This window comes from Coprinopsis cinerea (genome assembly GCF_000182895.1).
Source record: "Coprinopsis cinerea okayama7#130 chromosome 11 map unlocalized cont3.11, whole genome shotgun sequence".
In the NCBI taxonomy this organism is placed as follows: domain Eukaryota; kingdom Fungi; phylum Basidiomycota; class Agaricomycetes; order Agaricales; family Psathyrellaceae; genus Coprinopsis; species Coprinopsis cinerea.
The window spans coordinates 21,835-45,672 of NW_003307534.1; the positions used below are offsets into that span (position 1 = coordinate 21,835).

Genomic DNA, 23,838 nt, shown 5'->3' on the forward strand with positions numbered 1-23,838 from the left:
TCCGTAGATAATCATCGTTCTCGGATGATCATGAGAGCTTTGGCATGCCGCAGTGAGATGCGTACAGGCGTGCGTTGGATCAAGAACTCACGAAGGGGGTCCAGTAAAGGCCACGACTCACAGAGACTGGAGGAAAAGTAACAAAGTGAAAGCAAAGACTGTGTCGCGCGTTGAGGAGAATCCGAGTAATCAGATGTTCAACCGCAAGACGGTATATCAAATGTGCCAGGCAAGACGGTATATGTAGAGTGTCCAACACAAAAACGGTATCAACTATTCAAGACTAATAAACAAACAAGGTATACATACGATGACACACGGCGATCAAACAATCGATTTTCGCTCCTCCAACATACTTTCACTCTTCATCCCATCGGCTTCACCATCTCCTCCTTTTTCCCATCCACCTCCCCGTCCACCTTCTCCTTCTCACTAACGCCCCCATTCGCCACCAACCCCGTCCCAGGTTTCTCCACCATCGTCAACACCACCTCCTCTCCTCCACCCCCTTCCAATGGCGGCTTCTTCTCCATCAAAATCGCCTGCACAGTATCCAAATTCTCCTTCATCCCATCCACAATAAACTGCACAAAATACGTATGCTCGCCTTCATACGTCTGCATACCCTCCATTCGCGAATTCGTCGAGACGCGCGGTGGATGATGGGCGTTTGGTGATTGATGGTCAAGGTATGCGTAGGTGCAGTGAGATCGTAGGTGTGGTGAGAAGAACAGAGTCAGAATCGTATGCGTAAGGTGGTGAGAGGACAATGGGTCATATGCGGAGGGTATGCGTTAGGGTGGGTGCGTGGGCGGGCGAGAGAAAGATGGCCATCGTATCCACAGGGGACGAAAAGGCAATCCGGGACGAGAGATCGGCGTGGCGGCGAACGACCAACCAGCAACCCAAAAACCCACAACAAAACAAAGCAACCAAAAAAAATAAAAATAAATAATAACAAAAAACAAAAAACAATCAATCAGATCCACATCCTCCTTCCCTCCAAAAAACATTAAGCGCACCTTATTACTAGCAGTATAATAATCAGGCCTCTGAGCCGTCGAAATGGATATCGGCGGGTACCCATATCGTAACAGCGGGAGGGAGGAGAAGAGACGCGAGATCCGACCGTTTCCGTCCTGTTTTAGTTTTAGAAGGGGAGAGAGAGATTTATCAAAAGGAGAGATAGATTTATCAAAAGAAAGAAAGTACGCACATCAAACGGATGACACCTCCCCAAAATCAAATGCATCCAACTCGACGTCGCAAACGGATTTCGCCAGGACTTGATCCATTGCTAAACACCCCGAGTAATATCGAGTTCCCAAAGAAAAATTAAATGTCAGAGTTCCCAAGAAAAAAAAAACAAATGTAAGGGATTTCGGACGTCCCAAGTGGTTCGAACGATAAGAGAATTCAAGCAGTTTGGACGATGAGCCAAGTCGAATAGGTGTCGGACCACGGGAATGTCGAACGACGAGGACAGCGGAGTGCGGTTAGGGCGAATTCAATCCAACGACGGCGAAACCAACAACGACGACGACCAAATCCAACCCAATCCAACACCAACGAGCAAAGTACATATACGTTCCAAAAAACAATCAGGAATCCACCCCCCAAAATACCCAAAAGATAACGAAGCAACGCACCTTGGCCATTCGACAAATATACTCCACCTCCGCGTCCACCTCTTCGAACGGGCAAAACTCGATGCTATAGGCTCCTGATAAAGATCGTCAGCGATGGATACCAAGACTGAGACTGGCTGACGAAACAAAGGCGTAGAGGGGGGAGGTGAGGGGTGAGGGGAATAAGTGGTGCGCGAATACTGAGGTGTTGCGCGAATACTAAGCTGTTGCGCGAATAGGTGTTGCGCGAACAGCTGTTGCAACGAGACCAGCAATGTCACCACTGATCTGACCCCCGCGGTGGGTGCACAGGGCGCGCCCGACACGCAGAGTGACGAAATCCAACGATTCAGATCACAGATCCAAACCTCCCGCCGACCAGTTGACCACAAACCATCCACAGCCCAACCGACCACCCCTTGATATTCACTTCCAAAGCACCCTCCACCGAAGCCACCTCCACTAGGACCTCCTCTCCAAGCCCTTCCCATCCGACCCACCCATCCTACCCAACACACTCCTCACCCTCTCCTCCCAAAGAATACCCCCAAAAAACCACAAACAAGCACTGTAACACATACCTGAAAGCAACACCGTCTTCCTCGTCTCCGTCCTCGTCCTCCCAGGCGGTATATAACTCGACTCTAGATACCCCGCCGTCTGCATCAGCCTCCGATGGACGTCGCAGATGGCTTGTTTGTTGAGGTGCGCCGGTTCGGCGATGAAGGGGGTGAGCATTTCGTAGGCCTGTTTGGGTGGGGTGGGTGGAGGAGGGGGAGGGGGTTAGATAGAGAGGTGAAAGGTGAGGTGTTAGAATTGGATTTTATGTGAGGGGAGTGAGAATGAGAGAGAGAGGGAGAGAGGGAGAGAGAACGATGGGTCGTGAAGGAGGACGAGGGGAAGGGGACGAAAAGGAAGAAAAGGAGAGACGTACAGCAAACGTATCCTCCAGTATAGCCCGTATCTGCGACACATCCTGCACACAACTATGTTCCGTCCACTCGACGACGCCATCCGCGATACCCCGTCTTACAATATCCCGCACCGACTACAATCGAGCAACAGCAAAATCAGACGACGAATAGACACAATGAGTTCCACCACCCAAACCAACAACACGACCAAAAACCAAAACGCACCTCATCAGTCAAACTAAACACACTCTCCACATGATTCGTCTCAATCGCCAGCTTCCTCAAATACGCAGCACGGAACTCGGAGTCGGGCGGGGCGAGATCCTGCCACCGCGTCCTGATCTCGTCGGCTTCGGGGGGCGCAAAGGGGAGTGCCGTCGGGAATCGGTGGGATCGGGTGTCTTTCCATGTTTGGTAGTAGAAGCCTGGTGGGATGGGGTGAGATGAGATGGGTTGGATGGGGATTAGAGATCGGGTGGAGAAGTGGGGAAGAGGGAGGGGGAAGGAGGAGGAGAGGAAGGAGAAATGGAGGGAAGGGAGGGAGGGAGGAGGAGGAATCAAGAGAATCACCAACGTTGACGTGCTTGTTCCAATGCCCTCTGAATCCCCTCTTCCACCATCGCATTCAGCTTCTCGATGTACAGATCCAACCCTGGATCCTCCACGCCCGCCGACAAAAGCAGAGATTGTGCCTAAAAAGAAAAGACCGAACCCGCAATCCGAATCGAGGTTAGATAACCCAATTCTACCGAATCGAAAACACTGAGCGAAAAGCAGGACTGAACAGCTGGAGCGAGAGACCCCATTGCCTCGCGTTAACCACGCACCCCAAGCTCGAAAATGACACCTCTCCATCCTGCATGACATCACAACCAAGAAAAAAACCGTCCTCCCAAAATCGCCCTCCAAGGCCACCCTCCCCATACCACCCTCACCCTCCCAAAAACCAACACCAAAAATAAACCAAAGAACTCACCTCCCTACACAAATTCAACGCAATACACCTCGACCCCATCCGATGCGCCAACAACGCAAGCCTCACAATCAAATACGGCTGCACCTTGGGATCATGGTACGTCTCGATCATGAGCTCATAAAACGAGAATTTGGCTTGGAGGCTCCGCGGTCCTTCGCCGTTGTCGAGGTGTTGGAGGCGTTGGCGGTGCTCGGGGGAGACGTCGAGGGGGATTTCCTGTGGTAGTAAGGTGGGGGTGGGGTGGTAAGTAGGTTGGGGTGCGGTAGCGGTGTTAGGTAGGTGGTGGGGTGGTAAGTAGGTTGGGGTGCGGTAGTGGTGTTAGGTAGGTGGTGGGGTGGTGGGGTGGGGTGGTGTTAGTTAGGGAAGATTTGGTAGCGGAGAGGGCCTGCAGACGTACGAGTAGAGATTGGGATTGGAACGTTGGGTGGTGTTCCTCGGGCGACATTAGAAAGGACGTGGATGAGTATCGTCGGATTCGAATTCAGTGGACGTGTACTTGGACGTGGATCGAGTCGATATGTCCGCGCGTAGAATTCTCTTTGAGTAGACCAGGACTCTCGGATTCAGTCGATTCAGCGGACTCGGATTCGGTCGATCCAGCAGATTCGCGTCCAAATCGATCCAGCAAATTCGGACTCTCCAGTCGATTGAGGGTATTTTGAGGAGCAACGGATTCGGATTGAGCGAACGTGGATTTTTGGATAGGATTCGGATTGAGCGAAACGTGGATTTTGGATAGACTGGATTTGGGTTCTGTCGATGTAAGCTGAACGGTGGAAGTATGATACTAGGATTGGAGAGAGTCGCCAAATTAGCCCAACCCAGGCCCCCACATCCATCGTCATAATTGTTCGAGCCCACGTGCATTTGATCGGACGTCACGCTTGGCACGCTCACGTTCGCGGTCGCGTTTAACTTTCAAGCTTCAGGTGACTGACTCTCTTGACGCGACGCGTGTGTTCTGGCTTGCTCTGTGGGATCTAGCCTCAGTATTCATAGGTTATGTGTATAAGAGAGATGGGATAACGGGGAGGACGTGAATCACAACAATGTGTAGTAGCACAGAGCACAGAACATGATGTCGATCTGTTGAGATAGGGGCTAAACCAAAATACGACCACATAGCACGCTAACAGCCACCGAGCGCCGTTCAGGAACCCTTCATCAAGAGCCACCATCTTCGCTGCGCGTCTCCATGCTGAAGTTGGACAGCTCGTCCCACTGACCTTCTGCAACTTCAGAAAAATCCTTGTTGTATCTATCTTGTATCATACATACCCTCACCGACCACTTCACTCACTCCTCACTCACATTCTTTACATCCCGCTCACTCACATTCCTTACATCCTGACCAACCCACCTTACTACAACAATGTCCCGACGACCCCACCCTCCTTCCCCTTCCTCCCCACCCCTCTTCGTCCTCCTCAGCGCCCTATCCCTCCTCATCCTCCAGCAGGCATGGGGAGCGGAAGCAGCGTTCACGATGCCCGTGTTCTCGGGGAACGACACGGTCGATCTTAACGCTGCTGGGACGTGGTGTTATTATCCCGGTTCCTTCTCCTCCTCTAGCTCCTCTTCGTCCTCCTCTTCCACCACCACCACTATCACCAGTAATACCTCAGATGGAAACCCAAACCCAAACTCAAACGCAAACGCACAGGTAGATGCCGAGCTTCCACCAGACGTCGACTCCACCTGCCCACCCGGCACCCCCAAAGCCGACCTCCTCGCCGTCCTACAGAGGCATTTGAACCAACCACCCGACGACTCGCTTAGTATCGCGTATTATAGTGCCTCGTTGGAGAGGTTGGGTGGGGCTGGGTATCCTTTGGGATGGGCTATTGGTGAGCCTTCCTTCTATTTTTCTGCATTTCCTTGTTATTTTGGTTCTTCTTCCGGATGGCGTGGACTCGGAGTAGTTCTGACTTAACCCTCCTCATTCAAATCCACAGGCTCAAACTCAAATTCAAATTCCGGCTCAGGCTCACCCGACCCCGACTCCCCCACAGACGACCTATCCTCCATCGTAGGCCGCAAAGTTTACTTATGCCTCAGCGGACAGAGGGAGGACGGAACGTATAAGACTATTTGTGAAGTTGCTCGTGGGGATAACCAGTTCGGTTTATTGGATGAACGTGGATTTGAAAGGGAGAGGGAGAGAGAAGGAGAAGGAGGAGAGCAAAAGGCGGTTTGTGCCCTGGCGGTAGGACAGAGGCATGTTTCGGATGGGTGTTATGTCCCTGTTGGGATGAGTGTGGAGGATGACGAGTCGGGTGCGCGTGGGGTTACTGCTGGCAGAGGTATGTCCTATGCTCTGTGATTTATCTTTCTGTTCTATGTTCGATGTTCTACCTTTCTCTTCTATGTTCGATTTATCTCTCTTTCTCTTCTATGTTCGATGTTCTCTCTTTATCTTTTACCTTCACCTTTACCCTCCTGCGTTCGCAGAGGCGGTTTCGACCTCCATTCACCGCGTTCGCGTTCGCGCAGGCTTGCATGCACACGCACACTCCGCACTGACACTGACGCTGACGCTCACATTTCCTTTTTTTATTTTCTCTAGGTTCCTATGTGACGATATTTTCAATGGCAGTCGTGCTATCTGTGGTTGGATGGGTATACGTTCCATGAAGGGTTGTCTTGTCGATGTCGGCCCCTGCTCGTCTGCCTACTGACATGCCTACCGACACATCGACATGCATCTACTTCGCTCCCTTCAACCCTTCAACCAGCTCGCTCCACTATGCACTTTGTTGTCCTCCGCCTTTCTCCTTACACGCGTGGTGTTCTCCGCTCTCCGCCTTCTTTCCCTCTTCTCCCCGTCCGTTTCCCTCCTCTCCCCGCCACTTTCCACACCTACCCAACCCAACCAGCCAACCGGTTGACTGAAGTCTGACACACGTCGCGATCGCGTTCGTACAGCTCCAGCTCCAACGCTCCTTATTCGCTCATTCCGAAAATACCTAAGGACAAGGTAGATTACGCTGTCCGTTGCGTGTTGTTGTTCCATGGAGGATGCTACGTGTTGCGTGTTCCATGCGGCGTGCTACGTGTGCGGTGCTAAATGCCAGTCGATATTCGTTACAACATTTACGATATGTATCATTGGGAACCTATCGGTGTGGTAGCCCGCAGCCCCAGGCCTCTTACAGCATTTCTTATAGCTCCTCGTACGGTATCAGCTTGACAAGCTCTCCGCTATGTAGTAGACTCTCCTCGCCTCCGCTCTATCCTCGTCTACATATCTCCTACTTACTTACGCCATCGGCTTAGATACAAAGACACGTCCCCCCGTCGACAGAACGTCCAACGTATGTAGGAACCAGGGACGGCGACACCACCGTTTGGCAGGGGGGTTTGCACGTTTGAGGCGTGGATTCGTTCACAGGCCTTGTCTTTTATCACCTCCAAGGGTCGTAAACACTCCACAAAACCACCCTTTGTCTCCTGATTTAACCTGATGTCAAGCTGATTGGCGGAATTTATAACCTAATCGGGGCAGATAACGATCAACGATCAACGGAGATGAAAAAGTGTGATGGGACAGCGCGTTACGCGCCCGCCCAGACGAAAGGTTTTTGATTCCGAGCCCGCCGTTTGTCATAAAGCATCTCGGCATGTCATCATTTTTCGTCCTCCGTCTCTCAGGCTTCTGAGCTTTCTCGTTGTTCGTTTTTTCTTGTCATACTTTCCCTTGCGTCCTTATCACCAAGTCTATAGACTTGTCCCGTCACTCTTTTCACCCAAAAAACGCGCCCAACTGCACCTGATATGCAACCATGCATTCAGTTCTACTGTCTTTTCTAAACGCTCTCCCCTTCCTCCTCTCCATCCTCACAACCCTCCCCATCCTTACGACCCCCGCCCAAGCAGCATTCACAGCCCCCATCAGCCGCAACGGCGACTACATCGAGCCCAACGCCGAGGGCACATTCTGCTACTACCCCAAAGCCCTCGATCCCACCTCCATCGACATCGCCTGCCTCGGCGACCCCAAAGGCGATTTCGCCCGCGTCATGGAAGTGCACCTCAACGAAACCACCACGATCAACTACTTCTCCGCCTCCCTCGAGCGTCTCGGAGGCCCGGAGTGGCCCGTCGCCCTCGGCGAAGGCCGCAAGATCTACCTCTGCGTCTCGGGTCGGGCGGGGGACTACACCTACCAAACCATGTGCACGACCGTCGGCCGCGACAATTCGTTGGGCAATGGCGGTCCATCGCCGTATTGCAAGAGGGAGGTGGGCCAGAGGCGGGTAACGGATGGGTGTTATATCCCGAACCAGCCTGTGCCCAGTTTTGTGGCTGCGACGAGTACGAGGAGGCCGGCGATTGTTACTGTTACGAGGGAGGTTGAGGGAGAGGATGGGAGGACTAGTTTGGTTACTAGTTTGAGTCGGAGTGGGGCCTTGCCTGGGGCGTCGCAGAGTTCGCAGACTGTGGAGGACGGTGGGAGTGCGAGTGAGTTATTCGTATTCTTTCTTTTTCGCGTTTGGTTTCCTCTTCCATTCGATTTACCCCTTTCCCATTCTTCCACCGTCCTCGCACCCCTCGTTACTCGTAGCTTCTCGCAAGCCGGGCTTTGAACGTTGAACTTTGAAAGTTTGACTGGCAGATCGGTTTTACTGACTTTTCACCCCTATCCATCCTATCTTTAGGACCAGCGATTTACGGCCTCTTGACATCCTGCATGGCGTTTTTGGTCACGCTCGCTGTTAGACTATGAAAACTATGTATGAATAGAATGGTCTTCTTTCGCGGAATTTGCTGTCGGCGGCGTACCCTGCGCTCTCGACCTATCCGCGCTCTTAACATGCCGGCGCTGTCAACTCGTATACGCTCTCAACCTGTCCGCGCTCTCAATTCATCCCGCTCTCAACCCACCCTCGCTCTCAACCTACCCGAACTACATACATCCTCTCGACACCTTCATTCCATACCTCCATACAGTAACCTCTCATCTCAACAAACTCGCCATACTCATCTCCAAACTCTCCGAACGACACACTTCGACGTATGTCCCCGACAATACCCTCTAATCACACAATCGCATCTGCATCTGCATCTGCATCTGGACTGATTATACACGTCTCTTTTCCTTGCCTCGCGCTCTTCACACCCGCCTTCACCGAGCCAGCGACCGCGCCCGCTCCATGTTCAACGTTCCACGTCCGCTAGCCTGAGTCCCCAAGCACGCTGTGGAAGATCTGGGTATGCACTTGGTCTGGTCAACCCCGCGTTGAGCTGGGGTCTTTTGGTCCTAGAACAGGGTTTGGCTTGACCGGTTTTTGTATGTAGTTCCTGAACGCTGAGCGCGTTTGGGGTATCCGGATGGCGTGTTTCTGCGTCCCTGGTGTACATATCATCACGACGTGTCTCTGCGTCCCTGGTGTACATATCATGACCGCGTGTCTCTGCGTCCTGGTTTGCCTACTATATAGGCCTAACGGCCTCGGCGTCTCTCTGGGCATGGCTCACCATCTCCGCCCCTTCTAATCATCTATCATCTTCTGGACAATGTATGTATACTTATACTCACGGATACTGCGAACCCTTAATTCGTTTTTTGTTTTGTTTCTTTGTTTTTGTAGTTGTTGTTGTTCTTCCAAGATTTTCTTTGAAGATGTTTTTTATAGGTGTTTGGTGCTCGTTGGTGTTGTAACTACGTGGAATGGTTACAGTTTTGAGCTCACCGCCGTCACGGCCTTCTCGAACAACCGACTCGGTATGTACTCATCCCTCTTTCAAGTTGGCGACTCACTCGGCCGTCTAAACGATGTTCAGCATCTGGCATCTTCAGTCATGATCAACCCAACCCACGATAATCGGCATCTTCAGTCAACCCAACCAACGATCTTCAGCATCTTCAGCGAACACATTCGTCGGTCCGCCGTGCAGCTGCACCCAAGGTACGTTCTTCTGGATGCTGTCGGTTACAGTGACGCTCTAGATCTCGTGCGCGGTCTGGCACCACCGCAGCACGGCCCCTCTTAACTGACAACTCATTTTCTCATCCATTTACATACAAGACTATTACTTGGCGCACTGCACTCACTCGGTGTCATCGTTCGATTTACGGTGGCGAAACGCCAGCAGGCGCTGAGGGCCTAGACTTGAACTTGAGCTCGGGTACTGCGCACGAAGGACGGCGTTTTGAGCTCCACAGGAACTGCGCGGCTGATTTCAGGGCGCGGGTGGCTGGATGCTGCGTGTGGGTGGGCGCTGATTGACATCGTCGAGTCCGATTGTCGGCTTTGGGGCGCGAATCCCAGGACATATTGCCTTGGCCTGTGGGCCAGTGTGGCTGCCCAGTCGTGGGCTTCGAAGAGTTCGTTCGTCGTGCCTGGCAGGGGAGGTCCGGCCCTTCAAGCTTCAGCGTCGAATACTTCAGCGTCTGACCACTCAATATGTAAGTACAGAGATCCATGAGTCTCTTTATTGCGGTTTCGCGAGTCCTTACTTCTGAGTCAACTAGTCCGTGCGGTTCGAATTCGTGGCGATATTGTTGGTTGGTCGAGCTCGTTTCCTCGAGGAGGACGAGCTCACCACAGTGGTAGTGATAGATGTTAGTGATTTACACCCTAGATAGTGCCGTTTGGTCATACAATAATACTTAGGGGATGCGTACTTCGATGCGTGATGGACTCTTGAGAGTCACCGATGAGTTTGATTTGGCGTTGTTTATATAGACGCTGGCTGTCGATCCTAAGCGCTTAGGGCCGTCGGGGAGGTCTAAAGCGAGGGAATAGAGAACGCGTGTTTGGTTTTTTTGGTAGTTGAGTATCCGGAGAGCCTGCAGTGGTGGGTATGGAGGAAAACAGGCAGGATTCAGGTTCAAGTTGGGAGGTCGAACAGATCTAATCTTATCTGATGACAATGATTCCACAGACCGCGCCTGACGCCAAATCACCACCATTCATTATGATACAGGGTTAGTTATTAGGTGAGCACAATATAAGCTACAGTTGTTAACAATTCCGGTATACATTAGTCCAATTGATCCATAGAACATATGTCGACAACGTGGATGCCAATTTGAATGGAGAGCAGGCATCACGCTGGTTCCCTCGTCCTCCCTGTTAGCGTCTCATCAGGACCTTCACATTCTACCCTGCTCTCCGTACTACTACCAGAATCCGCCCATCGAAAGGATGGTAGCTCGATACCCGTTGGATGAGAAGCGAGGTCCCTCCCCTGGCCCACATGTGTCCGAATAGCGATAAGTGCAAAGGCGATTCCTGGTTCACACCAAAAACGACGTTAGTACTCAATTGGATTGGTATCGAACGCGAGTAAAACTGCAGCGAGAAACTTACCAACGGTAGGTACGAGTAGTTGCTGTATCATCGCACTCCCCGGGCTCCAAAACGTATGGAACAGAATAAGCAAGAAGACCTGACTCGTATACAGCGCCGCGCTCTCAACGAGGATCCGCACCACAGCTACCAGGGGTATCATCCCCGGCCCAGCAGCAGCTTGCAGCCCCGCATCCACCGACATCCGCCACTGCCAATAAATCTTGTACGAGATCAAGCCCGTGGTGATGACGTTTTGGGCAAAGTAGAGAGGGAAAGTGGCGGTGAGGATGTTATACATGGTGGTGGAGGGCAGGGCGTCGCGGTGGCGGAACCAGTAGATGTTGAGGATGCTGAATGCTAGCGGGATGGTACCCGCGTCAACTTTTGGAATTTGGGAAAGCGGGAAGAAGGTGGTAGGGGGACGTACAGATGCTCCCTAGGAATATCGTAGCTGGTAGGAGGATTACGAGGGGTTTTCGTCCCCAGATTAGGTAGCACCTGTAAATCTTGAGGCCCTCGTCGTCAGTCAGTGGTATTGTAGAGCGACGGAGACATGCGTACAATGAGCATATCTGCGGTACGGTGGATTATAGGAGCTATGATAGTCGTTGCATAGCGTTCCCAGCGGTGCCAGCCTTGAAGCATCTTCACCGTAGTTTCGGGAGTCAGATTCGGGGTGAGGGCGTACGCCATGTTCATCCTGTACGCGTTTATGGCTACGAGGGGGGTTGGAAGGTGAAGGCGGGAACAAGGTGCCGGAAATGAATCGAGCTCACCGTTGTGAAGGACGATCAAAACAAAGATGAGCACGATCCCCCATAGGAATATCCGGGACGAGAATTGATCGGCGGTTTGGCGCTTGAGCATGATGTTAATGGTCGCCGCGAAGAGCGGGAGGTAGACACCTAATATCGAACCATTGAAAGTTGGTTAGTCCCCGGCTTTTTTGAGAACTCGAAGATACGACAAACCAAAAAGAAGCCCCTAAATTCCACAGCGGACGAACAAGATGGAGAATTTTTGTCAACTAGGCTACTCGTCACTCTAGCGAAACTGACGTGGAGAATACCTCAAGCCAGAAGCTTGTCAAATACACGGTGTTGAACTCGCTCCAGTAGGCTTCATCCTGATCTTTGTTCATCCAGAACCCCGGTCTCTCTAAGGTCGGATGCACGGGAGCGGGCCAGTTTCGTTGTCGGAGTGAGAAGTTGGATCGAAGCTTGCAAAGTACAGTGATAGTGCTCGAGGATGTGGGGTCTTGGTGTGGAGTTTTCTCGCCGGCGGCCAAGGAGGGACGTGTCGACGTATGTAAGTGCGTCTCTTTTGTATACGTAGGTGCACCTGGCTTTGAGCTAGTCGGGTTGAAACGTTGAGGGGGTACTTAGCTCGTGCCGCAGTTTGCGATGTATCTATGTATGTACATAAGTTGACAAAACCCGGTACATACAACTCATGATCAAATAGCCTTTCCCTCGCATCGCGGCACATTCTCACCGGTGAATATCTATTGAATTTAAACGAGAAAAAGGCCGGTGGAGACAGGACTGTGCAATGTGCAACCTGGTGAATTGCAATCACCGTGGTCAGCGACCCTCGTGCGAGTGACCTGAATGAGGGGAATAGGCAGCACCTGTGGGAAGTGAATAGGGCGATTCTGACGACTTCTGGCGTTGATTTTCTCGGTCTCCCACATTCTCATTCTCTATGGCGGTTATGTGACATTGATGATGGAAAGTGAGTTTCTATAGCTTCTTACGCTTTATGCCCTATTTTAGTTCCTAGCGGGGACTTTCCCACAGGTAAACCAACTCTAATTAAGCGCTCACATTGATGTAGCTGCATTGGCCTACACGGGATGGTCTTCGGCACTTTCTGGAGGAATTGAATGACATGCATGTGTCACGGGACTAAATGCTCCCACAGGCCAGTGGACTTATGTGCCTCTTGGTCGAAATCTAAATGCGACGCCGCAGAAAGTGCAGAGGTTTTGCGAGAGAAGAACAAAAGTCACTTCTCAATGCTTCAAACAGCACAAAGGCCTCCATCCACGCTCTACCTGTACCTAGGTCCTATCCGCCAACAATGTAAGGCGTTACGTCGGCTTCGGAACAATTTTTTTGCACTGGTACGCCTACTTATCCACAGCAGCCATAAAGGAGGGATTGAATCAGATTCATGCCTCGCTCAAAGGCATTCTATAGGAGGATAGGGCGCTTAATTGGAGGGTCTTGGCCTGACAAGGCATCTCCGAACACCGAAGCGATCTATCAGTGCGATAAGCGCCCAAGTTGCCAAGAGCGCCGTGATTTGTGACAGCTGCGCTGCGGCGGCCGGGAAGATCCGCGCTTTTCGTCAACCAGGAGGCAATTTCGCGTTCTTGCGAATACGAGTCCGCGGGGAGGGAAAAGAGAAATAATCAGGTAAAGGTAGCCGTAATGTGCCAGTTGCTAGGGCACAAGGGGTTGTCAGTCGAATGAACGTTGGCCTGCAGCCAACCAAACTTTCATTGTGATCAGACGCGCTTGCTGTTGTTCCTGCGAGGCTGATAACAATCGCTGTAAAATGTGCACGTTCCAATACCAAAGATGATCGATGAATTAGTGTGTATGTCATGAGGGCGCCCATTGGAGGCAATTCAGAAAACGGGTATAAAGGGAGCCATCGTTATTCGCGTCCCGCTTTGAGTTTCCCTCCCTCCTCAGGCTTTCGCGCCTGCACCTCGTTCTAAGCCAAAATGCGCGGCTTGACGACTTCGGTCGCCCTTTACCTGTTTTCTACTATCTGCCAAGTGGTGGTCGGATACCATAACCCTCTTCTATACCCCCGAGCTCCCTCTTTCGACGAGTATGTGGCACCCCTTATGAACGGCTCTTCGGGAGCGCATTCAGCGTCGACTTTATCCCAATTGCTGGACCCGCTGAGCGCGTTTGGGTTGGAGAAGAGGCAGACGTTTGAGTGCGAAGCTGGGCCTGGTGGTCCGATTTGTTCTGCTACCACGTGTTGTGCGGCTGGGAGACGATGTGTGAGTGTTCATTCAATGTTCATCGTCTGCCATCATTGTTCTGACCCTCCTGATCACAGTGCTATAATGGTGGGGCACCAGTTTCATGCTGTATGACGTCCGAAACGGTATGCTCTCTCGATTCGTACGATGGGCTGCTCTAAAAGTCTACGCTCCCTGATTCGGTAGTGTTACGATGCTGGTAGACGGTGCTGCCCATCTGATGGTGAAACCTGCGTACGTACTCTCGTTCCCTATCGGCATGAAGCCATTCTCATCGCTGCTCTTGCTCGTTTATAGGGAGGAACGACGTGCTGTCAACCCGGGTGATTATTATCTCTTTTCCAACTTTGGAAGTGGAAGAATTTCGACTCACTCTTTGGCGCAGAGCCATTTGTTGCCCGAGTTCGTCCAGCGGATGCTGCATTGGCGGGGCTGTCTGTTGTCGTTCGAGCACTAACCCGTGCTGTCCGGGGGGATCTACTTGCTGTGGGGACACCTGCTGCAGAGAAGGGGAAACTTGCTCAGCGGGCGGGTGTATCAATGAAGGTACGTCGGAAGGGAGGGCCGTCGCGACTGTGTGGATTCTGATCAACCTTGCAGAGTTCATCCGAACGAATCGAGTAGTCCGATTTGCTTACGACGAATTGAGAAATGGAGCTGTAAGCTTTCGCTCTCTTTTGCTTTCATTCGTTCGTTAATAGAAGTCTCACAACCCTTTCATCTCGAAAGCTTCTTCGCAATATGTGTCGCGGTAAGTGGCTACTCTTTCACTTTTCATTAACTCGAAAGGCTGACGGGGATTGGTTATGGTCCTCAGCGACGAGATTCATGAATACTGTCACTCTGGAGTACGCAAAAGCCGAGAACGCGATCCAGAAATCTGAGATCCGTCGGACCGCTTTTATTGGAGGGTGCAGGGACGGATTCTGCGGGGCCGTCACGGAACGAGGCACATGTAACGAGGTGCGTGGCTGGCCCCTAATTTCTAAATGAGTGCATAGCTAACCCATTCATCTCCACATCTTCAGTTCCCTCCAGCAATGACGGACGAAGCTGTCCAAGGCGTCTGGCCGATTTCCCGCCAAGTCATCTCCTGTATTCCTCAGAACCAGAACACATACCAAGGTGCCGTGTTTAACAATATGATTAGGCGCTCGGAGATTGTGCAGGGTCAAGGCTTTGCTTTGGCTATGGATTGTGATGGTGTGAGGACGGCTTTGGATGATGGAATTGGTGCTGATGAAGGGTCGCTGACGGAGACGAGGGAGAATGGTGTATCTGGCGAATGTGGGTGACTCGAAGTTACGAAGGGAGCGAGCTCACTGATAAACATTTCGTTGATATCCAGTGAATGAGTATCCCCCGCTCGAGTTCTTCGATCAGACGACGGGATTGATCGTGGTTGGCTTCGGCGACTTGGGCCCTGGCTCGTAGGTCTTCTCTATTTCCTATCCCTTGAAGCGAAAGATCTCAAAGCTCTCTTAGATACTCAGCCGAGGTGACGATCGACGAAGGCTCCGCTGAAATAGCTTACATCGTTGATAACCTGGGAGACGAACTAGCTGCGTAAGTTCCGTTGCGTCTCGTCCAATGCCTGGCTCCAAAGGTTACTAACTGACGCCAATCTACAGAGTCGCAGATCGTCTCCGAGCAGGAGATACACAGACGCTAACATGGGAAGTCTCTCCCGACGGTGAGCTGATGGGTGTGGGCCTCGTTATCCCCACTCTCGTCAATGGAACAAAGGTCTCTTGGAAGTTCCAGGAGACGGGACCACCCTCCACGACCGGAACTAGAGGCAGGGGTAGCCAGACAACGATTCGGGGTGGGTCGTCGACAGGGTCGCCTGACGATTTCTTTACTGGTGGGGCTTTTCAAATGGTGGTAAATCGTGAGTTTTGGAAGGGTGTGGTGGGGATGGCGGCTTTAGGAGTCGTGTTGGTGTGGATCTAGTTCATCAATTGAACGGAAGCACGACTCGGTCTACTCCCTTTCTGTAAACGATACATATGATTACGATTTCATTGTTAAGTATACCCTCAGGCTACCTAAACGAACCATTTATTATCGACCCAAGTTGGAGTCGACGGGCGCAGAGAGTCTTCCAGAGGTATTGTAATCGCTCACGATCGACCGGGAACCTCATAACCATTTTGAACGAGCGTGACGTGACAAACAGCAAAATTAACCATACCATTGACTAGCGTGACGTGACAACTTGCTACAATTCTGAGGTTTACAGTATCTGTTTTTTCGTGGGTCGTTTCTTCTCAGCGGCGGCGATTCTCGCTGGGAGCCATCCTTGGAGAGATGCGAGAGATCAATCTTGAGTCATACTTCGATCGGTATTATACGATGAGGCACTAGCTTGGCAAACGTCGGGCATCACCAATCAATTCGGGCTGGGCGAGGAGAGGCGGCGGGGTGGCCTCCGTGCACTGAGAGAATATGAGGGGATATATGACCCCGTACCGGCATTTCCAGATGGTAAACCCAAGGTAAGCTTGGGGAGGGTCCTGGGGACGTCGTTCTCATTAGAAAATCCCGGACACTAGCTGGTGGGATATCGCTGTCGCACTGTTTGGTGGCTCAGTAACATTGCTCAGACATATTGCGATTGACCTCAGCAACACGTATGATGTTGACTGGGGGGTCTGGTATACCACTAATTCTCTAATTACCTAGTGATTGCAGGCCTCAAGGGGGACTCGAAGACTCTAGGCGAGCCGACCGCATCAGCGTCGCCGCCGTACAGGCTCCTTTCGGAGGCAGCTGTTCCCAGGATCGTAGAATACCGAACGATACCACATGAAATCCTCTACATGAAAGCACACCGGAAATGACCCAAGAATGTTATGTAATATATTTATGTAAGCCAAAACCCCCACGCCCGTGTACGAGCGCGAGCCCGCCGCTAGGCGGGCGCCAGCGAGTACACCGCGTGGAGGCCGAAGCCCGACCCTAATGTCTATAGGGAGGGAGGGGTCCGGCCCTAGGCCGAAAATACAAAATTCGACCCGCTAGCCGGGATTTTTTTCCCGGGAACCCCTTGTGGTTATCACGAATCTTTGGTGAGACACGCTGATGACTAATCTTTGTGAGACACAGAGGCATCAACCCTCCCCAACTCGAGAACCGCCCTCTTCCGCTCTGCTTCATGGATCCATCCTATAGAGACAAGAGTGAGAGGCGCCAGTCCCTTCCCCTCGTTACGAGTGAAATGTTGATTTGATCCTTGTCTGCAGAGATCATCGAGTTGACCGATGACGAGCTCACTCAGCTTGGGTACCGGGGCGAAAGTGAGTCTCGCTTCTTCTTTACCCGTGACATACGCAGTGCTCATGTCTCGTTAATCGCTACTTACGGCTCATCTTGTAGATGTTCCCCCGGATCTGAAGCATATCGTCGACATGGCGAAGGAACATCCTACGTACATGGGCTGTACGTCTCTCCATTCCTGCTTTTATCATCCCTGTTACTCACCCACGCATTTATTTATTTGTATCTTCATCGCAGTCGTGACCTGCTCCATGGCCGACTTGTTCAAATCCGAGAGGCGATATCGATCCTCTTCTCCTCCCACTCCTCCCGCTCCTCCGATGGAGAAACTCTACTCGGAATTGATCAACGACCCGGACGCTCGCACCGTCCTTCCCCCTGACCTTCTCTCCAAGTACGAGAAGGCCATGTGGTATCATGGCCTTTCCAGCAGTCCTCCCCAGCTCTTATATCGCTCCGATTTGGAGGGAAACCCCTTCCCCATCCCCCCGCCTGGCACCGCCTTTGAGAAAGTCCCGTACAAGATTGCTCATGGCGTGTTTGATACGCCGTTGAATCGTGTATGGGGGTCGGTTGCTCCACAGATCATCGGGTTGTTGAAGGATCGGGGTGTCAAGGTCACGACGCTGAACGTAGCTCGGTTCGAGACTGTCGAGACCATCGAGACCGCCATTGAAGACGGCGAGGGCGGCGAGACCACCGAGGGCGACGAGCGAGGAGAGGGAGGCGCAGAGGGGATTCTTGAAGGCCGTCGTGGTCGTCTCGGCCCTCCCGTTGTCTGGATCGCGGTTAAACCCGACACGACTGACGCTAGAGGCGTGCGCGATGCTACAACCGACATTCTGCGTATTCTCGCTGATGCGCAGGTTACGGATGTTGTGGTTGAGTGGTATGAGGCGGAGATTATGCGCTTGGTCGATCTGCCCCGGGGGGCTCGAGGTTGATGGTCCTGAATCATCCCTTCGACACCTGGCAGGTCCAGGCTTCTCTTCAAGGAGGCGAACACGAGCAGCGGGGACGTTCGTTCTGAAGTTAACTCCGATGTAGGAAAGAACAATGAAAATAGCCATGTTTGTTTGCTTGAACACCGTGGTCCAGCTACGGAAATAAAAATCTGACGGAAGGATGGACGCAGTGAGGCACAGGGGCATCGCGATTGTAAGATGCTGGTGGGATTAAGCGCCCATGAACTTCAGCGTGCGAACACGCTGACACGTACGATCAAACGCGTGCCACTAATTTGACCACGAGGATTCATTGTTCTGTGCCACTCGATGGCTTCAGATAAAAATGGGTTCCTTTCATTCGGCTTCCTTCCTCCTCGCCATAACACTCTGCTCTTGCCACTCAGGACTGAACGATATCCTCGAGACTCGATTACGACCTCATTTGGAACAGCTGAATCGACATGGCATTGGGCGCTATAGGCGGTTCCAAGCCCGGTCGAGGTGGGTGCTCAATGGGTGCTAGCCGTTTTATTCGTTGAAAGATATGGCTGACCTTGCGATAGGCAATACTCCATGGAAGAACCAGGGAAAGACGCGAGAAGGCGCTGAACTAGAGAGTGCCAAAGCAATCGTGAAGGCCCTATCCTCTGAAGTAAATCTTCTTCCTTGGCTCTGCTTTAGCATGGAGCTTACGACGATTCCACAGCGCCAGCCACCCAAACGAACTTTTAGAACGCCTCTTGATCTTCTCAACTACATCGCTCTCATTCGTAGCCCGCTCTACGAATCGAAAAGCGGGGCTACTAGTCCCTCGACGATCCTCAAGGACCCTGAGACCGCCCACCGCCACATCTTCAGTGGCTGGCCACGCGCTCCTCCCCTTCCCAAAAAATCAAAGGACGGAAAACTCTGCGACGAAGACATGAAACGCGTTCTCCGACCCGAGAGTAGCGTCGCCGGAAAGGTGGCAGGCAACGCGCAGCAGATCTGGGGTGAATCGTTGTTCGACTTGTACCAGACGTGGAGGATTCCTGGGGTGGAGAGCTACATTACGTGGACTAGTGGGAGCAAGATGGCGAGGTGGATTGAGAAGTATGGGAGTAAGGAGGATAAGGAGGTCGCTGAAGATGCTTTGGAGTGGGCGAGAGACGTTGAGGGAGACCCGAGGATTTTGTTTCCCAAGGATGTGAGGGAGGCGGCTAGGGAGTGGGAGAAGAAGGTTGAGTGGGGTGAAGGAAATGCTCCGGTATGTCTAGAGGTTATCTTGGACAAGCGTGTCCTAACGGCTACTAGCCTTTCTCGGGGCCACGTCCTCCCAAACTACAGCATCGAATCATGTTGCATCGTCTCCCGAAACGGTTGATTGTACACGATCCCTACGACCTACTCGGCGCGGATGAGACGCATTTTCGTAAACTCCGTGCGGCCAAAGCTACGTGGCCAGGGAGTACAGGTAGCGCTCCCACATTCAACACATCGAACGCTCGTTCGGACCCTCCTCCCTCGACTCCCGCTCCGAGCACAGGCCCCACCACGGAAGTGAAAGATAAGACTTATGTCTACAATCTTCATCTCTCCAAAGCGGGCCGTCGCAAGCGCGACGCAGAGCTCGCCACCCTCTCCCAACAACGGGCACGAATCCGTGAGCTCGTTCAAGCTGTCCGCGATCGACCTCACACCGACGCCGTCAGAGCTCTCCTCAAAGAAGTCCGATGCGGTTTCGTTATACCGCACTTTGATCTTGTAGATCAGGGCGAGAAGATCGATGAGGTGGTGGCGAGGAAGGGAGGGAAGGTCGAGGATGAGAAATGGATTTTTGTGATGTATGGGTTGCCGGTGTGGTTGAAGGATGACGATGCAACGGACTCGGAGAAGGACGAGACGAAGAAGGACGACACCTCGACCTCGACCTCCATAAACGACGACGAAACAGCCCACCTCTACCTTTCACCCTCGCACCCCCTAGGGGTAGGCCACCACTCCATCGTATACGACGCCGAATGGGACCTCCCGCGCTCAACTCTATTCGACGGGTCCATCCTCCCTCCTCCCACGACACTCCCAGACGAAGTCGCCACCGTCCCCATCATCAGCATGGGTACTAGTACCACTAAAGGCGTTGTGTGCGGGCAGATTGGCGGAACGAGAGCGGCGGGTGTGGGTAAGGCCGATGAGCCCGTGGACGAGAGGCATGCGCGGGCGTTTAGAGGGCTGCCGGGGTATGGAGGGACGAGGGGGTACAGCGCGTTTGGGAGGGAGAAGGATGGTTTCAAGGCTGCACATGCACCTGCGTCTGCGTCTGGGAGTGTTGGTGGACGGGAAGAGGAGGTGTATGGAGATGGTGCTGGTGGAGTTGACCATATCTTTGATTGCGATCCTGTTGCGGGTGAGATGGAACCCTGTGTGGATGGGAAGGATGAGTGGGTTGTGTGTAAGGCTTGTGTTGGAGAGCGGGTGCGGGTATGGGAGGAAGAAAAAATTAAGGAGAAAGAGACCGGTTCGGCGTCGAAGGGGATGGGTAAAGAGAGAGCTGAAGAAAAGGGGTACCTCGAACTCATCAACACACCCGCCCGCGAGCCTGTGTACATGCCATTTGATTCTCCTCCTCCAAGTCCTTCAAGCCCTTCAAGCCCATTACCCTCGAACGAAACCAAAACAACAAAATCAGTCTACGTCCTCGACCCTGGCGCCCTACCTACATCCTCCATCCGATACACAGGACCGCTGGAGTTGATCGATACCGGGGTGGAGTGGGTCGATTTGAGGGATCCGGGGGCGTGCGAGCATCTGCGGAGTGTTGGGAGGAGGCGGTGGGGTGGGGACGAGGACGAGGACGGGGAGGGTGGTGGTGGGTGGCGGTTTGTTGCGAGGGTTGGTGAGTCTGGTGGTGAGTCTGGTGGTGAGGACAAGGATGGGGACGTGCATGCCGGCGAGCAAGAGAAGATGGAGGTTGAGTTCGAACACGGCCCAGAGAACAAGGAAGGCAGCTCGAGACACGTCGACGAAGCGGATGAGTCAATGAAGGGTATCCGCCTGTTTGCACCGGGCACGGTCCCGAAGGGAGCGGTGGTGCTTGGGAAGATCTTCGTGAAGGTTGATGAAGTAAGAGGTGGTGGACTGGATGAGGAGGCGAAGATGCAGGCGGAGGCGGGCCTTTCCCGGAAAGGTGAGCGACTTCTTTCGGTATGGTTTACCTCGAATGAAACCCGTCGCGCCACTTCACTGTCTATCTTCATTCTTTTCAATCTGTCTCTGTAACCCTCATTGACCACCGTCACCAGACCCTCGTCCAACGCACGTCCGAACGCGCCTTACTGCCAAGCTCTCACTCGAACACGACGATCATCTAGAGAAGGAGGCGGAGAACTATGAGAGTTTCCCTGGGTCTTTTTTTGAACGGTGCGTATGGCTTTTGTTCCTCCCTTGAAGGACGACAGGTCAGCTGACTTCGCTATGCCAACATTCCTACCCCCCATTCGTGATGTCAATCTTGACCCAACTTGAATCGTGGTAACGCGACCATCGTCCAACAGTTGGAACGGTTTTAACATTCTCAAAGGCATGCACCACCCTGTCCCGGCTGGCGCGATCGTCCCGCAGTACTGGGGCTACTGGGTGGAGGACCGCAAGGACAATGAGAGACATGCAGAAGAGTCCAGTGAAGGGGAGACTCGGAAATACCGAAGTCCGATCATGCTTCTCGAGCATTGTGGACGACAGATTGATATTGATGGGTTGAGTATTGATGATCGGTGCGTTCGTTCTCCGAGTCGTTCTCGTACACCAGACAGAATAATGCTAATTGCCTATTTTTTATTACTGCAGTCGTGAGTGTGCTTCACTGTTTTATCGGATGCACCACCAGGGGTGGCTTCATCACTCGCCGTACCCGAGGAATGTTTTGGTGCAAGAGGATAATCTTGAGGCTGGGACGTACCCGCTCCAGCTCTCGGCGGAGGAGGAGGGGGATGTGAAGACGAGAGTTCTCCTTGAACAGTTTAAGAATGGGACGTTTGACCCGTTCGATCCGTTGGGGAATGGAGCTCCTCCAGGTTAGTATCCCTAGATCAACTAAGTTCTTCCACATGGTCGATACTCCATACCAACATACTAACATGAACCGTAACCGCAGGTTCAGGCCGCCTCGAACTCGTCTCTCTCAGTCAAACGGGTGAGTCGAAGAGTGATGTTGAAGAGAACAACCGAGCCCTCCGTCTGTATCGAAGGTACCTACGTGAATGCCGACTCGCGCGCCCGCGGAGGAGTTTTAGGGTTATTGATTTTGGGAGGAGTGAGGATCTAGGGGAGGGTGGGGGGTTCGAAGGGAGTGGAGGCGGTGGAGGCGGGTATGGGACGGGTGGACCGTTGAGTATGGAGGAGGAGAAGAGGGTTATGGAGTTGTTTAAGGTTGGGCCTGGGTTTGGGTAGTGTTGAAGGTTAATTGACTGTGGACGCAGCACGCTGTACGAGTCGTGCCTGCTTTCTGTTTGTACTCGATAAATGTCTGGAATGTATTAGGTTATCCTGCGACCAGGGAATCTGCGAATTGAGGTGACACGACGACTCGGAGCATGAAAGGAGGAGACAACGTGTTGTAGTATGTATCAATGAAGTAACAACTTACCTTCGTGACTCTTACTTTCCTCCCATCTTATCTACATTCCTGTTTCTTACCCTTATAAACAAACCCATATCTCAGTGACGACTTCACGACTTTGTACATACGCTTGACTTTATCACAATGTTTGTTACTATTTATCCTAGAAGGCCTCGCCTTCATCTTGACTGTGTTTGTTCTTATTTAACTTACACGGTTTCACCTTCGACACCTTGACTTTCCCAGCGCCCTCTGGAAGCGCTCGGAAAGTATGAGAACATCGTAGTGAGTTCTGTATCACTCTAGGTAGAAACCATAACAATATAATAGATCGCCCTTCGACTAAAGGACGACACCTTTTTCTAACTTCAAACTTGACTTGCCCTTGAGTAAGAATACCGTACGGCTTCGCGCTACGGATTTGAGTTTGAGAATAGAAATCGATTACCTCAGCATTTACTTCGCTTCGTGAAACTACGCTCAGTGAGACTCTTGATTACAACTACGACTATTCATTATTGTATCACAACTGTAAGCTGGTAAGGTTCTATTGAATTAAGTTGAGTTGTCTTACTGTCTTCACCCCGAAGACACCAACGTTTCGACACCTCTCAACATTGGTGGACAAATCCGGAACCTTACGTCAGTTTACGGAGATACGTCCCAACGCGTGTTCATCGCGCCCATCACACTCGACCCACCACGATTTCGCGAGTGACCGTTCGATCAGTATTATTCGATCTGCACCGCCACGACTGGGCATGGGAACAGCGGCGGCCACAAGCCCCGCACATCGTCCTCCGGGCTTGCCCTCACCGCTCCTCCCCGTCGCTTACGGTGGGACTAGAGATGGACGATGAGCGGGGGGGAAGACCCCACCCCAACCGCGGATCAAAGGGGTATGTATGGCGGTGTTTGTCTGGGCCATCAGGCACCACTGTAGCCACTCTCCTCCTAAGTAAGGTCTTCGACGTTCGTCGAACAAGGTACGCATAGTCCGTGATGAAGATTGAACTACAGTAGATATGTATTTTGAATATAGCAATATTATCCAACCTCATAGAACTCCCGAATTCACGCAGTGCAGGTCTTGGTTGTAAGTGCCTGCCCTAAAGTGCCGCAGTTAAGCGCCCATTGCGCATGAAAATCACTCATGCTGTTCCATGGCTCTCGTGCTTATGAGGCATGCTACGCC

The 23,838-nt window shown here is 52.3% G+C and overlaps 8 protein-coding genes across 8 annotated transcripts; 5 read left to right on the forward strand and 3 right to left on the reverse strand.

Moving 5' to 3' along the window:
- Positions 1–365: 365 nt before the first annotated feature.
- Positions 366–632, reverse strand: CC1G_15636 (hypothetical protein; the record flags this gene model as incomplete). Its single annotated transcript, XM_002910163.1, has 1 exon — positions 366–632. The coding sequence occupies one exon, from the start codon at positions 630–632 to the stop codon at positions 366–368; it is 267 nt and encodes an 88-aa protein (XP_002910209.1).
- Positions 633–2,090: 1,458 nt separating this feature from the next.
- Positions 2,091–4,284, reverse strand: CC1G_15637 (hypothetical protein; the record flags this gene model as incomplete). Its single annotated transcript, XM_002910164.1, has 5 exons — positions 3,916–4,284; positions 3,519–3,734; positions 3,117–3,234; positions 2,768–2,967; positions 2,091–2,375 (listed from the first exon to the last, which is right to left on the reverse strand). The coding sequence occupies exons 1-5, from the start codon at positions 3,961–3,963 to the stop codon at positions 2,091–2,093; spliced, it is 867 nt and encodes a 288-aa protein (XP_002910210.1). The 5' UTR covers positions 3,964–4,284.
- Positions 4,285–4,733: 449 nt separating this feature from the next.
- Positions 4,734–5,841, forward strand: CC1G_12035 (hypothetical protein; the record flags this gene model as incomplete). The annotated part of the gene is made up of 2 exons (XM_001839520.2): positions 4,734–5,365; positions 5,474–5,841. The coding sequence occupies exons 1-2, from the start codon at positions 4,891–4,893 to the stop codon at positions 5,839–5,841; spliced, it is 843 nt and encodes a 280-aa protein (XP_001839572.1). The 5' UTR covers positions 4,734–4,890.
- A 1,459-nt stretch (positions 5,842–7,300) lies between these two features.
- On the forward strand, positions 7,301–8,557 carry CC1G_12036 (hypothetical protein; the record flags this gene model as incomplete). The annotated part of the gene is made up of 2 exons (XM_001839521.1): positions 7,301–7,979; positions 8,469–8,557. 2 exons carry the CDS (start codon positions 7,301–7,303, stop codon positions 8,555–8,557), a joined length of 768 nt encoding a protein of 255 aa, XP_001839573.1.
- A 2,014-nt stretch (positions 8,558–10,571) lies between these two features.
- On the reverse strand, positions 10,572–11,683 carry CC1G_12037 (hypothetical protein; the record flags this gene model as incomplete). Its single annotated transcript, XM_001839522.2, has 5 exons — positions 10,572–10,756; positions 10,835–11,173; positions 11,244–11,331; positions 11,378–11,532; positions 11,593–11,683. 5 exons carry the CDS (start codon positions 11,681–11,683, stop codon positions 10,572–10,574), a joined length of 858 nt encoding a protein of 285 aa, XP_001839574.2.
- A 2,323-nt stretch (positions 11,684–14,006) lies between these two features.
- On the forward strand, positions 14,007–15,890 carry CC1G_15638 (hypothetical protein). Its single transcript, XM_002910165.1, has 10 exons — positions 14,007–14,054; positions 14,118–14,143; positions 14,206–14,366; positions 14,423–14,479; positions 14,550–14,571; positions 14,638–14,783; positions 14,849–15,107; positions 15,169–15,250; positions 15,306–15,386; positions 15,452–15,890. Exons 1-10 carry the CDS (start codon positions 14,014–14,016, stop codon positions 15,771–15,773), a joined length of 1,197 nt encoding a protein of 398 aa, XP_002910211.1. The 5' UTR covers positions 14,007–14,013; the 3' UTR covers positions 15,774–15,890.
- Positions 15,891–16,977: 1,087 nt separating this feature from the next.
- On the forward strand, positions 16,978–18,043 carry CC1G_12040 (hypothetical protein; the record flags this gene model as incomplete). The annotated part of the gene is made up of 4 exons (XM_001839525.1): positions 16,978–17,002; positions 17,066–17,119; positions 17,199–17,261; positions 17,337–18,043. 4 exons carry the CDS (start codon positions 16,978–16,980, stop codon positions 18,041–18,043), a joined length of 849 nt encoding a protein of 282 aa, XP_001839577.1.
- Positions 18,044–18,507: 464 nt separating this feature from the next.
- On the forward strand, positions 18,508–22,474 carry CC1G_12041 (hypothetical protein; the record flags this gene model as incomplete). Its single annotated transcript, XM_001839526.1, has 8 exons — positions 18,508–18,547; positions 18,610–18,698; positions 18,753–19,292; positions 19,340–21,212; positions 21,328–21,445; positions 21,580–21,798; positions 21,872–22,098; positions 22,179–22,474. 8 exons carry the CDS (start codon positions 18,508–18,510, stop codon positions 22,472–22,474), a joined length of 3,402 nt encoding a protein of 1,133 aa, XP_001839578.1.
- Between the last annotated feature and the right edge of the window lie 1,364 nt (positions 22,475–23,838).